Here is a 16,160-nt window from a genome sequence, read left to right on the forward strand (position 1 = left end):
AGGACCAGCGGTTTCGGCTGTGCGTTGATATGTCAGTCAGTCAGTCAGTCAGCTTCTTCTTTTATATATTTAGATAATCTCGGATAAAAATAGACCAATCACTTAGGCGAACACAAACACATATAGACTCGTTATCACTTATCACACCACAGGCCTTTGAAATCGCTAATGTGCTAACCAGAGAGGATTATCTAAATTGAAAATATCAAACATACACGTGTACGGACGATGTAGTGGACATAGATTAAAATAAATATACGAACCATATTATTACGTCGTAATAGGGCGAAAACCATGTAAGTGTGATATATGTAAGTAGCTAGGTCATATCAGTGCCTCTGCCTGTAGCCAAGAGTACAATTGTTGACGTTTCGCATAGTATCGTAAGCTCTTTCGTGTTGGTGTATCATCTATACAGGCAGTAGCGTCTTTACTGCGGCCCGTCAACTATTGTACTCTTGCATACAGTCTTTAGGTGTATCTATTGTTGACTTTACGTACCGGCTCGCCATATGCTAAGTTGTGTATCTGTATACCATTTCAGGAATATAAATAGAAACCATACGTAGCAGTTACGTGGTAATTATCATTGCCTCTGTCGCTAGCGTACCGGTGTAAAAGAAACCTCAATATACGTAACAATACGTTAAACAAAAAAAGCACATTGTCCTATGATACAGGAGGCAAACGAGTAGACGGAATGCTGGATTATTAGCGCTTCCCGCAGCTCATGGACACCCGCAACACCAAATGAGTTGGAATGGAAGTACCATGAAATCATTGTTAATTTATAAAACAATCCCTAATCTTAGCTTCTTCTATAGCTTCCTTTAGATAAAGGTACTTAGTTCAAGTTCTTTTGCCAAGATTACTTAATTGCCAAGAGTGGCACTTAAACATGAGTAGGTACCTAGTTTCTTGTACTCAGCACTGCCTAAAGTCGCCGTCAATAGAATTTGTGAACAATGTAAACAAACCTCGTAGTCAAAATGTCTTTAATTTCCATTCTAACTCATCAGATACTGGCTAAATCCATGTGTTATTTAATCAGTTCATCTCACATTATGATCCTCAACCTTTAAAATAATAAAATTGTACTAAAATATATATTGATATTTTATATAATAATTTGTTTACATTGTTGACAATTTCTATTGACGACGATTTTACCCCTTATGGGATATAGGCGTGATTGTATGTAGGTATGTATGTATGTAGTTCTAGTTATAAAGGTTATTTAGCCGCTGTCAATTATCGATTACTTTATTTGTCTTGCTTTCTTCGTATCGCACGCGTCCTCTTTGAGGCTAAAAGGTTTGCTAACGCAAGTGTAAAGAAAGAGGAAAATGTGTGTGCTTGTTTCAAATAAAGACGATGTGTAAAATATTGATGCAACAATTTTTTTTTAAATAATAGTGGAACGTAAGAGAGACCGTAGTTGGTTGGTATACTGATGGGAATGAATTTACAAACCCCTATTTCTTTCAGGACAACTTTTGGCAAAATACATAAGTACTCATATAATCCCTTTATTAGGAGTCCAATGAATGAATATTTAAAGAAGGCAACATTGATATATCCTAAAAATCCCTCCTAGATATCTTCAATAATTCCCAACATACCAATATAATTGCTTCTCTACTGTTGTCCGGATGTGCCAATAATGGTGGTAATGATAATGGTCTAAACATAATGTTATCTCCGACTGAATTACCAAAAAGACAAAAAGGTCGTAAAAAAGATTTGCAACCGCCTGCATTATCTAGAGAGATAAGACGTGAAGTTTAGTGCTTATTTGTGCTGAAACTGTTCCGTTATATTCAGCTAGGCAGTACTGTCAACTCACAAAATGTGGCTAAGTACCCAATTTAACTTGACAGAGAGAATCGCACCAAACCTATACGGTTGGAGATCAAACTTATGCTAGTTACAAGTATATGTAGTACTGTGAAGAACCAATGCAGTAAAAACCAAAACCAAGATAGGGGGCGATAAAGTAGCAGGCTTAACGAAGTATGCTGGTCATGGACAAGCACGTTTTGTAAAATAAAGCATGCTAGTCGGTATAGTTGGAAAAGTGAAGCGTTTAGAGTTTACGATCCAGATCCAATCTAGTTTTCACTGCAACTGCGAGGAAAATCGGCTTTTTCATTGTATTTTAATTCATAACTAACTGGACACCAAGCGATGCGACACGCTGGCCTAGCGAAATGTAACTTGATATTTGCCAGTCATTTTTTGGGGAAGGAAAACATCGTGAGGAAATCGGGCTAATCCATTGGGCTTAGTTTACCCCCTGTGTTGGAAAGTCGGATAGCAATCGCTTTCTTAAAAACTGGAGCTCCTGGGTTTAGTTGGCAATGCGCACTCCAGAAAAAGAAGTAGGAAACTGGAAACCACTTTGACCCCGTGCGAAGACACAACAACAACAACGTATAACAGTCACATTTTCATAGTAATTTGACGTTACACTTCCTCACATTCTAGTATGTGAGAGTTGGACTCGATGACTAGGTATTTGTGTCTCAATCTACCAGACATATGCCGCTAGTTAAGCAACACACATTTTATGTGCTCTTGTAACGCTAATCTGGAAATTCCACGGCTATTGAAAATGTTCCGCTTCAAAAGTAACAAGTAAATTGAGGGTGGTGAAATAGAAGCTGAATATCAATAAATACCTACTCAAATAAAACTTAATAGAAGCAAAATCTAAGGCCCTAGGTCTCGCGGCCGCGGTAGGCCAAGTCCTGGCTGGACGTCGTGACAGCGGAGATGCAAGAGAACAATCTCACACCTGAGAATGCCGAAGACCGGGCAAAGTGGAGACGACTGAACGGAAAGCAGAGTGGAAGTAAAACAAGAATATAAATACTAAGGTAGGATTCTGCGCACGATGTTGAAGGTCCTGGGTTCAGATCCCTGGCTGTTTTAATATCAGTTGCGTTCTTGCGTTGCATCCATACATACACTAAATAAATGTATATGGCATACAAATATAACAAATATTTTCATATCTCGTTATGGATATTTTCTGTGTGTATTATATAATGTAACATTAAGACTAATTCCAATAAGGTCTAGTTATCCTTCAGGTTGGAAGGTCAGATAGCAGTCGCTTTCGTAAAACTAGCGCCTACGCCAAATCTTGGGATTAGTTGTCAAAGCGGACCCCAGGCTCCCATGAGCTGTGGCAAATGCCGGGATAACTTATATAATGTAACATAATCTAGTTTAAAAGAAACTACATACAAACTTAATATTTAGCTTCATTTGATTTATGCGAAGGCGATGATTTGCATTTATAAAATTTAAATACTATCTACGGGGGCGTCCGGAAATATTCGATCAACACTTGTGACAAGAAATCGTACTTAGGCGATATCTCTGACAACATAATCTACAAATGGATCGTAGGGACGATATCGGCAAATACTTCAATACGTTATGTTTATCATTCCGCGTTCTTTTAGTCGTTGATAAATAATGCTTTGGTAAAGAGTTAAAGACTGTACACATCGCAAAAACGTGTAACTAAAAATTCTAAAGGATCAGCAGACACCGGAATAATAACGAGTATCAATCTATACAACGGTATGGTAACCTATTTGGAAAAGTCCTTTCTCTGAATTAGCTTCATCTATTAAACACGCCTCACAACATGGAACTGAAGATCGTCACTACTTTTAAAAAATCTCGTATCTCACGCTGCTTCTCAAAGTTAAAACGCAGTAAGTCTATATGCATTCCATACATACTTACTACAATTTTCTTTTCATTGACAGACGCAAATACGAGTTTTTTAGGGTTCCGTAGTCAACTAGGAACCCTTATAGTTTCGCCATGTCTGTCTGTCCGTCCGTCCGTCCGTCCGTCCGCGGTTAATCTCAGTAACCGTAAGCACTAGAAAGCTGAAATTTGGTACCAATATGTATATCAATCACGCCAACAAAGTGCAAAAATAAAAAATAGAAAAAAATGTTTTATTAGGGTACCCCCCCTACATGTAAAGTGGGGGCTGATATTTTTTTCCATTCCAACCCCAACGTGTGATATATTGTTGGATAGGTATTTAAAAATGAATAAGGGTTTACTAACATCGTTTTTTGATAATATTAATATTTTCGAAAATAATCGCTCCTAAAGGAAAAAAAAGTGCGTCCCCCCCCTCTAACTTTTGAACCCTATGTTTAAAAAATATGAAAAAAATCACAAAAGTAGAACTTTATAAAGACTTTCTAGGAAAATTATTTTGAACTTGATAGGTTCAGTAGTTTTGAGAAAAATACGGGAAACTACGGAACCCTACACTGAGCGTGGCCCGACACGCTCTTGGCCGGTTTTTTAAAGTAGTGACGAGATGCTATCATTGTTAGATATTATTGATTATGCTGGCGCCACTCTCCTTGCCGATAAAAGATAAAGGTAACGGTTCGTGGTGAAACTACTAACACTAGAAATTAATCTTTAATAACCTAACCACATTTTTTTTTTAACCCCGACCGCTACATAAGTGAACCGATTTTCATGAAACATGGCTAAGAACACTCCCGACTAACAGTTAGTTTTCAAACAGAAAAACTAAATCTAAATCGATTCATCCGTTTGGGAGCTACGATACCACAGACAGACACACACATACAGACAGACAGACAAACAGACAGACACGTCAAAGTTATAACACCCCGTCGTTTTTGGGTCGGGGGTCAAAAACTACAAATAGTTGACGTTCAAAGCTAAGCGAAGCACAAAGATAGATACAGCAGAAAGATCACTAATAACAACAATTTGAGAAACGCATCTATAGCTGCCTTTTCAATTAGTGAATGAGCGAGCAATCGTTCGTTCATGCGCAGATTTATTCTATTTTCATACATTGACTTCCATACCTTTATCGGTCGCTCAGAACTGTTCACAACACTAAGTGAAAACTCAGCTTTAGTAGGTAAAGTTGTATGGAGATTAACAATCTTTACTGTTAACTCGTCGTCGTTTAGGAAGAACCGTAACCAATTGAGTAGGACGGCAACATAATATGCTATTGTTTTGCATAGATAACACTATTTTCAAGGCTCACACTTCCCCTGAAGTTGTTGTTTCAACTGTCGCTCACTGGCATATAGTAGAGCGGCGAGAGGGTCTCGGAAAAAGTTGATGTGACTGGAGAGTATACTGCTGACAAGTGGTATCGTTGTGATCGGTAGACTTTACTGAGTACGAAATAATGACTTGTCGCATTCTCAGACTGTGGGGGGGTTAACTATGACGTCACAAAGATCGCGGTCCCGGGTTTCAATTTTTTGCCAATTTGTCTAGAACCCTTTATCCAATTTTGAAAAATGAGGTGTCGATTGAAAGTGTATAACATGCTGATTAAGATTTATTATATGTGAAAAGTATAATTTTGTTAGTTATTTTTTAATTAATAATAATGCAAAAAATACTTTTTTTTACTCTCTTTTTTTATTTTTGTGACTCAAAAAGGCAATGAAAACGGCCACTTAGCTAAAAAATATGTTATATAAATCATTTAACTACATTATTAAGCTATCTGTTGCTTTTTGAATTTCTACGATCGGATAATAAATGAGCAAACTACAACCACATACCTGTAGGCGGGGAGTACCGCTTGACACGCGTTCCCATACATTCGGCGTCTACCAAATTACACCTCGCGCAAAATTCGTTTCAAGCAGATATACCTCTAATCTTATTCATCGTAACCTATCAATATTGATATCATTTGAAAGGACAATTAAAGTACTTTAAAAAACAATGTCAATCATGTTTTTTTTAATCAATAATCGCCAGTCTGTGGTGGTTACAAAGGAAAAAAGTGGGTATGCAATTTGACTGGTTTCCTAGGTTTGATACCCTAGACGAGTTTAAAAGGGGAGGTAAAGGTGACATATGGGTTTTTCTCTGGCCTAAAAGCTACACAGAGGGTCAGGGGAGAAAAAACTAGGGTTTAAGTTTAGTTTTAAGTTATTTTTTCCTTTATTTGTTGATTTTATTGTGTTTAATTTTTTTGTAATTTTATCAAGGATCCACGTTGGTTTCTTTTGCTAAAAGTTGCCTTTTTTATGAGAAATGTTATGAATTTTTTGGCTTTTTCCGATAGAGACTAAAATTAACTTTCAAATAAGGCCACATAGTCATACTTTTACTTATATAATATTAAGGGTATGACTATGTATCAGTAGGCCACATAGTCATACTTTTACTTATATAATATTAAGGGTATGACTATGTATCAGTATAAGTTTGACGTGTCTGTCTATCTGTCTGTCTGTCTGTGTGTCTGTCTGTCTGTGTGTCTGTCTGTCTATTTGTCTGTCTGTCTATATGTATGTCTGTTTGTCTGTCTGTCTATGTGTGTGTCTGTCTGTGGCATCGTAGCTCCCGAACGGATGAACCGATTTGGATTTAGTTTTTTTTTGTCTGAAAGCTGAGTAAGTAGGAAGTGTTCTTAGCCATGTTTCATGAAAATCGGTCTACTATGTCGCGGTCGGGGGTTTTTACAAAATTTTAATTTTGTGGTTAGGTTAGGTTATTTATGTAAATGTCCTAGGGCTAGAACGGAACTCTAGGCATGGTTGCCAATTTAAATTCACAAAGATCAGTTTTTTATGAAAAGACAATAAGCATTCGCATATTATTCACAGGAAACTTGATGGCTACAAAACACATAAAACGGATAAACTGAGACTTCTGTTTGTAAACATTACGACGTATACTTTGATGTTAGGTAATTATGGAGTAATTACAAGTGTTATAATGTCCATGTCCCACGGTAATTCGGCAACAAACATACTATTTAGTGAAAGTTAATGGGTCTCGTCCTACCTTTTATGTACAGTCAACCAATTGCAACTATAGAACTATGTCATAGTGACGTTAGAAATCAGATTGTAAGAAATCTCTTCCTGCTTGTAATTTTGACATGGTTGTAGTGGCCTAGGGTTCCAATTGGATGAATGTACGTAAGCAATTAAACCTACGTCGATGAGGTTTAGTTGAACTGAAAAGGTTAGGAAATTTACATAAATAATTGGTACCATAGCATCTAGTATGTAAGTCCTGATATCGACCTTTATAGGAATTGTATCAGAATTTTGCGGTTTTGAATTTAAAAGACAATTAACCTAGCTAGGTTAGTGAGATCTGAAAAAGTTTAGGTACCCCAGGTGCCGTAGCCGAATGGCATTTCTGCGACGCGAAACGAAAACGAAACGCCGCGAAAGGTTAGTCTGTCGCGCCAATACGCAAGGACGATAGAGATAGATATCTACGAGCGTTTCGTTTCGTGAGTGTTTGTGCCATTTGCCTACGTACCCAGGACTCTAGTCCTAGAATAAGTAAGAATAAGTAAGGTAGTCTAGTAGTAGAATAATGATCTATCATTATTGTGTTCTTTTCTCCCTATATCTCTTCATTGCTTGGCCTATAAGTGTACGAACGAAGTACACATCACGATCGATCACTTAAACAAGACGATTATGCCTGCATATTGTTTGTAATGATAAATTATACATGCCGTTCACACATCACTAGGTTGCGTTGTTATTGTTGCTAGGATCGGCAACATTATTTACTATGTATGTTCAATCAATGTCACATGTGTATGCAGTATGTATTACATATTTATAGCGTTGAGTTAATAGGATAGTATTTGTAAATAATCATAATAATATTGAATACTATATTTAGTCCATCACTTTCATCCAATAGCCCAGTTCATTTTAGATTCCATTAACTGTCAATTAGTCCTTACACCCTGGCGGATGCTGCCTCTACGTGTGTCCCATGATACGGGCAAGGGCAACATCCGCTCGGTGTACCCCTTACATTTCATTAAAGCGTCAAAAGGGTCGCTACGCGTCGGCTTCGGCCCCGCGCACGCCTCCCAAAGGTCCGGAACACCATTGTTCCTTATGGGAAAGACATTGAATACTATCAAAGAGGATCGAGTATTATAGAGTTACTGTTGAAGTAAAATGTGTAATCACAGTGCACAGACTGCCATCTCTTGACACAGGCTTAAAACTTTTGAACCTCAGTTTTGACAATTTGGCCCATATTAGCTTGATATGTTTTAAAATGACAAATATTAATATTAGCGCCATCTAGCATGACCCCCCCCCCCTCCCTGGAGCCTAGGTTGGCCATACAAATAGACCACGTGACCCACCCCCCCCTTGGGGCCTGGGCCTTTACCACGTGACTCCCCCCTGGGCACGAAGCTGGATCTGCGCTTGAGCTAGACTCCCTTCTGTCATTATTAAAACATCCATAGGAATTACCAACTCATACCCTACACATCATTCAACAACCTGGCCACCATACTCTCTTCTGACCCGAGTTCTAATTTAATTACACCATGCAATAAAATAGGTAATCCTTAACTAAAGCCTGCCCAGAAATATATGACTATTGTCAAGAGGGCGCTGTTATTCTGATGTATGCGGTGACAGGTTTCATTTCATTTTAGGTTTCATTGTAAGCCTCAGTCAATCTGTGTAAGAATGTCCTATTATATTTATTTATTTAAAAAAAAAGTCACTTTAGTATGAAGATAACCTAACCACAAAATTAAAATTTTGAAAAAACCCCCGACCATGACATGGTGGACCAATTTTCTTGAAACATAGGTACGAACACTCCCGACTCAGCTTTCAAACAAAAAAAAACGAAATCTAAATCGGTTCATCTGTTCGGGAGCTACGATGCCACAAACAGACACACACTCAAACAGACAGACAAACAGGCAGACAGACACGTCAAACTTATAACACCCCATCATTTATGCGTCGGGGGTTAAAATTGGTTCTAGAATGGAATTCTGCAACATGGCACGAAGGCATAATTATAGATAGATAGATAGAATACTCTTTATTGGCACACCTCAGCAAGAGATACAGAAAAAAGATACAGCGGAGACAAAACAAATGATTATAAATAGAGGCAGACAACAGGCGGTCTTATCGCTAAAGAGCGATCTCTATAAATTTGATCTAATTATATTTCTGGTCTGGCCTTATAATGTTATTATGAATCTGACTTACCTCCTCGCAAGGTGAAGCCTCTCCTGTGTCGTGAGGTGCTCCACCTGAGCCATCTCAGACACCAGGTCCGAGTGCTCCATTTTAACGGCTCCTGCAAACAAATGATTAAGTTATAGCTAACCCATAGTCAGGGCTGAATAAATGCATCACGTGATAAACAGGCCAGGCATCCCTACACTACATCTGCAACCCATAGTGTACTATGGATAGAATTTCCAGAACAAAGGTATACCTTAGGTGTATTAAGCAGTAAGAAGTATGGGCACACTACACCTGTGAGAGTTGTGGTCGTGTTTGCCGCTCACATATTGGCTTACACAGCCATGAAAAACGTTGTCGCCTCACCTGACACTGCTTGATTAGTCTGTAGACTTGAAGGCCAACAATGATGATAAGAACTTTATTTTTAAGAATCAAACTTATTACTAAGCATTTGTAAATAAAAACACTTTTATAAAATTATAAGCTGTTGTACATGCAACTGTTTTTACTTTATGCAAACTGCAATACTCAGAGCACTTATCTTATAATATACTTTTGACTATACACCATGAATGTGAGCCTATTGTTTTAAATGTTGGTAAATTTAACAGAGGAGTCCTGTCTTAGCTTAGTCCAAGCCAAGTCTAAGGATTTGGAACTCCGTGCTTGTTGTCTCTGCCACCCTAAATCAGTGACAATATAGTATTTCAAGTAAGAAATCTGTCTGCGCTAATAACCTTCTGCCCAGGCCAAGGCTTCCTTTGCCCTAGAGTAAATATGCCACTGCTATTGCCTTGTTCTTCATTCATAGTGTGATTATTCTAATCCTTTAACTAAAAGTTTGTATTGTTTATGAACATTAGAATTTATAACAGTTATATTTCAAGGAATGACTTTCATGTATTATTAGGTTTTTTAAAGCAATGGTACAATGCCAATTGTGCAAATATCAATTAGAAATGACTTTTACAGGGTGAATGTTGTTGCAACATTGTAATATACTTTGGTTTGTAACTTACCCAAGCTCCAAATAATCATAATTGGATTGAAAAAACATATCTACACTGCAATGTAATTAATACCTCAAAATTTAAAGTGCTAAATAAACTAAAGGAATAAAAAGTGGTAAACAAAAATTTAAGAGAACAAGTTATATTACAACAGGAGAAAACGTGATGTAGTGTCCCTTTGATAACTGGACTGATAAGATATCAGTGGCCGTGATAGTTCAATACCTAACGCTAATCTTATTAGAATCTTTTCGGTAAAACTAATAGCGCACCTACAAAACAAGGCGAAAAAGAAATTAAAAACAAGTAACATTTAGAAAGGCACCTAGAGAACTTCTCAACTGAAACCACTTTTACACGGCAAACTAGGTACAAACAAAGTGTAACCTACAAAAAATACAATTAGGATGTTTGTTTTATATTACTTATTAAACTACTTACCGCTATTTATCCGTATTAAGAAGCAAAAGTATGTTTGTTTCTAATCTTGACACATTCGCCACACATGATAAACAGCTTAGGAAAAAATACAACGCGAAAGGTCACCACAAAATAAATTATGCACCAAAATATACTTATTGTCTAACATAAAACTTTACAGTTATGTTTCATTTTCCGTTATTTTCGTGAAAATTATAAACAAGGAGAAAAATCACAAGGCAATACGAGCGGCACGAAACATCGTTTATTAAATGTTACCACTATAAAATTTGTTGACATGAATGAATGAATGATAAGCTGCATAAGTTGCCAGCTCAAAACCACAGAACTCATACGATATACATTACAAAAACAGCGAATTGTTGACAAGCCGACGTTATCGCCATCTATTACAAAGAACGCGCAACAGATAGTTTCCTACAAGTATCTTGTTAGTAGTCTATGGTTTCCTAGGTGATAACGCCAGAGGGCATATCAAAAATAGAAATTAATAAAGAAAACTATACCCGACATCAGAACAATACAACAAATAATAAAAACTGATTTAAATATAGTAGTTGTGTTGGCTGAGTTGACAGTGATTTTGACAACTTTTCGGTGCAAGTATTATTTTAAGCGTCCAAATTCAATAAGATTATGATGACCTTTACCAGCCCTTGAATAAAATGATTATTATTTAATTTACAAAAGTACCTATATTGATGATAGTAATTAGTTACACATTGATCGGTCGGGTGATAAAATTAATTATACTCAAAAATGTTATTTTTTGAGAAGTATGAAGTCCGTGCGTGTTTTAGCGACAATTTATAATTATTTATTTATTTATTCGAAGAAAATGTTACAGCATTACAGTTAGAGATGGGCCGAATATTCGGTAAATATTCGGTATTCGGCATATTCGGCAAGTTTTTCAATGTTCGTATTCGGCCGAATAATACGGTTGCATTGCCGAATATTTACCGAATAAACAAAGTAAATAACTAATGAAGGTCCTACGTATTCCATTGGATAATAAGCTCTTATTTTAGTAGTTTTCTAAGGAACTACTAAAAAGATATAATTGTCTATGCGGAAAAATATAAATACAATTGTTTTGTAAAAAAAGTTTAAAAACCGTAGTTTAAGAGTTGAGAAGAGTTCAGAGTTGTTTTAACTAAGTTTTAGTTATCCACTAAATCATAAGAACATAGTTGTAGTGTAGTAACATACTTATATGTAACCATTATCAATCATTTAACACCTAGTTTTAATCTTAACATCCGCTTTAAAAATACGGCGTAACCGAATATTCGGCCGAATGTTCGGTTCGGTAAGAGCTGAACCGAATGTTCGCCCGAATATTCGTATTCGGCAAAGTCTATATTCGGCCCATCTCTAATTACAGTTTATAGCAATTGGCCATAATGCACTGTCAAATTAAAAGAGCTAACATAATATAATATAAACAAAAAGATAACATAATACATTTTATTTGAATGAAACAACAAAATCCAGTCATAATCTTTATTTTTTACATGATCCACTATTTTTTAACAATTTAAACAATGAGCGGTGTAGATTTAAGCCTAGGCACTATTATGTTTTCAATTGACACACCATATTTCATAGACCATAATAAAACATGATTACTGCGTAAATCTGAAACATGAATATGTTAATTTTAATCTCAAATTGATTTACGGTCGCAGTAATTTAATCATAATTAAACTCAATTGATTTTGTTACTATAATTCACTAACTACTAAACACGTAAGAACAACGTTCACATTTAAACAACTCAATCAGTCGTGAAACGAGTACACTACACTATTGTCGATGTTATCTACATTGTTACAATTATCACTTATGATTAATTCACTGATGTGTTAAGATTATCGCATTTTTACCACGTGTCGTGAGTGGTGTTGACCTTTCAGATAAAAGCCATTCACATACGAATGAATTTTCATTTTAAAATTGGTACCTAATCCTGTAATTAAAACACATAATTCTGTTCTTGAAAATTAGGGGCGTAGTCCTACAATTTTCTTAGAGGTAACATCTATGCCGATTACTTCTGCATTTCACGAAGTCAGCCTGTAGGGCTTATTACGTAGATCAACAAGGACCATAAGTGTTTTGGACATGAGGCTGTTATTTTTGCATTCCAACATTTTTTTTACATCGATATTGGAGTATTTTTAATTGGGTCCAACATTTTGTGACTCAGAAAACAGAGCACAGTTCATGATTCGAAATTAAAACCCCCTTCTTGCAATGCCAAAGTCTTCATATCCCGATATTGGGCCCCATTGCAAGTGGCGACGAGCCCGAACTTGCTTTACTTTAATATTTCATGTAGGTAACATATTATAGCATGAACGTTCATTGTTCTCTTACACACAGTTGAAAATGTCAGTCATACATTTAATACGATTATTTACAACACTCAAATGAATACATTAAAACAGGAGTGAAATCTTGCAAAATATTTCATAACGATGAAGAAAATATGGAATCTACTATTTCTACTAAAATAAATTACAAACAAGAACCAACTTCAATCTTCAATTACCCGTTCAAACGACGCAATCAAGATTCAGGCAAAAAAGATGTTAATTTGATATGGATTTGATAATTCATGATATCATGTCAATCTCAAATCAATAGCAGATTTTTAAAGCTGACTCTTAGAAGTTGTTACAAAACGCACAGTTTAATAGTGCATTAGCTTCTTAGAATAAATAAACTAAAAGTGTAAATGCATGCACATAAACAAAATACAAAAAATAAATCAGCAAAAAGTGTATTATTTAAAGATGAATAGGTTCATTTAGTATTTAACCGCTATTATTGTACTAATTTACTTAAGTAAGAACTACATACAATTTACAAAATGCCATTTTTGTGAATTAACCCAGTCAATGAGTCATCTTTCTAATAACACGTAGGATTTTACTAGATTTAAATTAATCTAAACAAGGAGTGCATTGGGGTAATTTCGAAGCACAGAAATGCTCGGGTACTTTCGAAGGGGGAATCTTGATATGATGGAAATAATGGTGATTTTAATGTGACTTTCGAAATTATCCCAATGCACCCTAAAAGAAAAACTATAATAGTTCTATAAAAGTTAAGCCATTAACTGGGCTACATCTGTTAGATACAGTTAATTTTATATTAAATAGTTAAGCATCTAAATAACAATTTAACAGTAGGTATACTTTACAAAAAAATGTCTAACTATAAGTAAGTACAGAATTCAATCCTATTTCATTTTTGGTTCATACTGTCCAAGTTTTGGAATGATATAAAACATACTTCAATTACCGATTTTCAAGACTGAACTGATTCCGTAGGTGTTCCGTCCGTGATCAAAGTTTTGCAGGTACGAGGAACTCTAAATATATTGAAGTGTTGAAGTCTAATCAAAGGTCCCACTTAACATAAGGGCGATTCCTTATCAGTTTGTAACGTAGAACGGTTTTCTATAACTAAATATTGAGTTTTTACACCTAAGTTTCACCTCAACTCAAAAATGTTAATTGACAAAACACACAAATTATAACATCTTTACAAATAAACAATCAGGAAAAATCGTATGTCATCAATCGCACTATGAATTTATTTTCTTCAAAAATCAGTTTTAACTTTTCCAGGTCTTTCCTTTCCTTTGCCGGAACCATTTTTAAAAGTCACTTAATAGAGCCGTAGTGGTAACACTGGTAACATTGGCCCCATTCATTATTTTCCTACACTCCATTCCTTAAAAAGTTAATACAAATTCGTATTAACAGGATTTGAAAATAATTATTTTTTATTTTGTTAAACTATATATATCATGTACCCACAGGAGTTATTTTATCTAATTATATTATTAGTAAGTACATGGGTATTTATAAATTACAAACTGGATAACGAACAGAATAAGGCCGGCAACAGACAGTCTTAAAAATTCATAATCTTAAAAAAAAATTGTATGCAAATTGACAGTTCAAACTGACACTGACAGATCTGTCAGTGTCAGTTTGAATACAATTTTTTTTTAAGATTATGAAAATTAAGACTCGTCTGTTGCCTGCCTAATACAACCGTCAAAATCCTACAGTAGGTAACTGTAATACCTAAAGTTACATACCTTTGGGGTGTGAGAAGAAATTTATTTCAATTAGCGCGAATCTTTGTTTTACAATCACAGCATTAAATGCTTATGTCTAATATTTACAATAATAGTAGATGTTTACAGCAAAAGTTTTACAAAATCTGTCTTAAGATGACCACGCCTTTATAACTTCCGTCTGATTGTAATTTGAAAATGACGGCTACATTGTCTACTCCCGTATCCTACAGTATTGTTTATGTTTAAATTTAAAGTAAACTAGGTCTTTAAAGACTTGTAATACTAAATAAAGCATTAGGATGACTGGATACCCTACACTGTCTAAAATTCTTAGAAAATATACGGGGGACATCTCTTTCAAATTTATATGGATCTAATTCTAATGATAGTTAACTATAAATTGAATCCTTCGTACGCTCTAGTAAAAAATAGGATTATGGAAGTAGAGTCGTCTGACAAACATCCTGTAGTTTTGAGGCAATAGGTACTGTTCACCTAGATATTATTATGATAGGTATGATGAGGTATTTATTTACACAGGTATTTTGTCATATTTCCAGCAGTACATTCAATATTTGTTTATTGTAAGCTATTGTAAAGTATAGAGAATATAATTTAAATACACAGCATTTATCTACATAAAGTAGCTATACAATAACGCTTTCATAAAAATATACATTGGTTTTAACGCGCGTCCTAAATCTTACTTTTTACACCACATAGTCACAGCACAGATAAGGTAAGATGTGATGAGTTTTATTCACTCATTCAAGTGTCTTGTATTTAAGAAGTGGCAACCGATCGTGGTCACCACGGCGGCGCACTCAGGTGCCGTCGTCGGAGGAGTCGGAGTCTGATGAACTAGTTAGAAGGTTTGAGGCCATTGTAAGTTGACGGATGAAGGGCTCGCGCGGCAGGCTTTGTTGGCCTAGTGGAAGTCGCCGCACGCCCATTCGTTCACTCTCGGGTAGCGATTTGCTGCACTTTTCTTCCGTAATTGCGTCGCGGGACATTGACCTGAAACGTTTTAGGGATCCATTATTTTTTTTACCGTAAGTAGTTTTTTTATTGCAGGCCACTTCTGCCGTATGCATCAGGATAGGTGGGTTAATATAACCATCAAGTGGATGTCGACAAAGAAGCGGGGACGTGGCAGGCCTAGGCGAAGAGTGCGGGACGACTTGGACACTTTTATGAGTGACTGGCCGGAAAAAGCACACCAGAGGGAGTTGTGGAAATCAAGGGGAGAGGCCTTTGCCCAGCAGCGGGGGCACTAAACGGGCTAATTAAAAAAAAGTATTTTATTCGTATGCGCAGATATGGAGGTTCAATTAAACAAAGGGCAATGAAAGAGGACATTAAAAGCTACAGAATGTATGATATGTTCCTGAATTAATCTATTAATGATTAACAATTATTATTCATCACTTCAGGAAAAATATTTATTTATTTATTTATTTAAACTTTATTGCACAATATAACAAATAAAGTACAAATGGCGGACTTAATGCCTAAAGACATTCTCTACCAGTCAACCAACAGGCTAAACAGAAAGAGTAG

The 16,160-nt window shown here is 35.9% G+C and overlaps 2 protein-coding genes across 5 annotated transcripts in view; both read right to left on the reverse strand.

Annotated features, from left to right (window-relative positions):
- Positions 1 to 10,757, reverse strand: part of LOC125231548 (protein phosphatase 1 regulatory subunit 16A) — a 69,357-nt gene extending 58,600 nt beyond the window's left edge. Inside the window, exons 1-2 of one of the 2 annotated variants that reach the window (XM_048137004.1) lie at positions 10,499 to 10,757; positions 9,066 to 9,156 (exon numbers count right to left, since the gene is read on the reverse strand). In XM_048137004.1, the coding sequence (XP_047992961.1) occupies positions 9,066 to 9,145 (80 nt within the window). In that variant the 5' untranslated portion in view covers positions 9,146 to 9,156; positions 10,499 to 10,757. The remainder of the gene's footprint in view (positions 1 to 9,065; positions 9,157 to 10,498) is intronic. The other variant, XM_048137003.1, reaches the window with a different exon arrangement.
- Positions 10,758 to 11,990: 1,233 nt separating this feature from the next.
- Positions 11,991 to 16,160, reverse strand: part of LOC125231606 (probable Na(+)/H(+) antiporter nhx-3) — a 114,643-nt gene continuing 110,473 nt past the window's right edge. For all 3 annotated transcript variants that reach the window (XM_048137065.1, XM_048137067.1, XM_048137066.1), the window contains one exon: positions 11,991 to 15,617. In XM_048137065.1, the coding sequence (XP_047993022.1) occupies positions 15,425 to 15,617 (193 nt within the window). In that variant the 3' untranslated portion in view covers positions 11,991 to 15,424. The remainder of the gene's footprint in view (positions 15,618 to 16,160) is intronic.

Source organism: Leguminivora glycinivorella, chromosome 12 (genome assembly GCF_023078275.1).
Source record: "Leguminivora glycinivorella isolate SPB_JAAS2020 chromosome 12, LegGlyc_1.1, whole genome shotgun sequence".
NCBI lineage: Eukaryota > Metazoa > Arthropoda > Insecta > Lepidoptera > Tortricidae > Leguminivora > Leguminivora glycinivorella.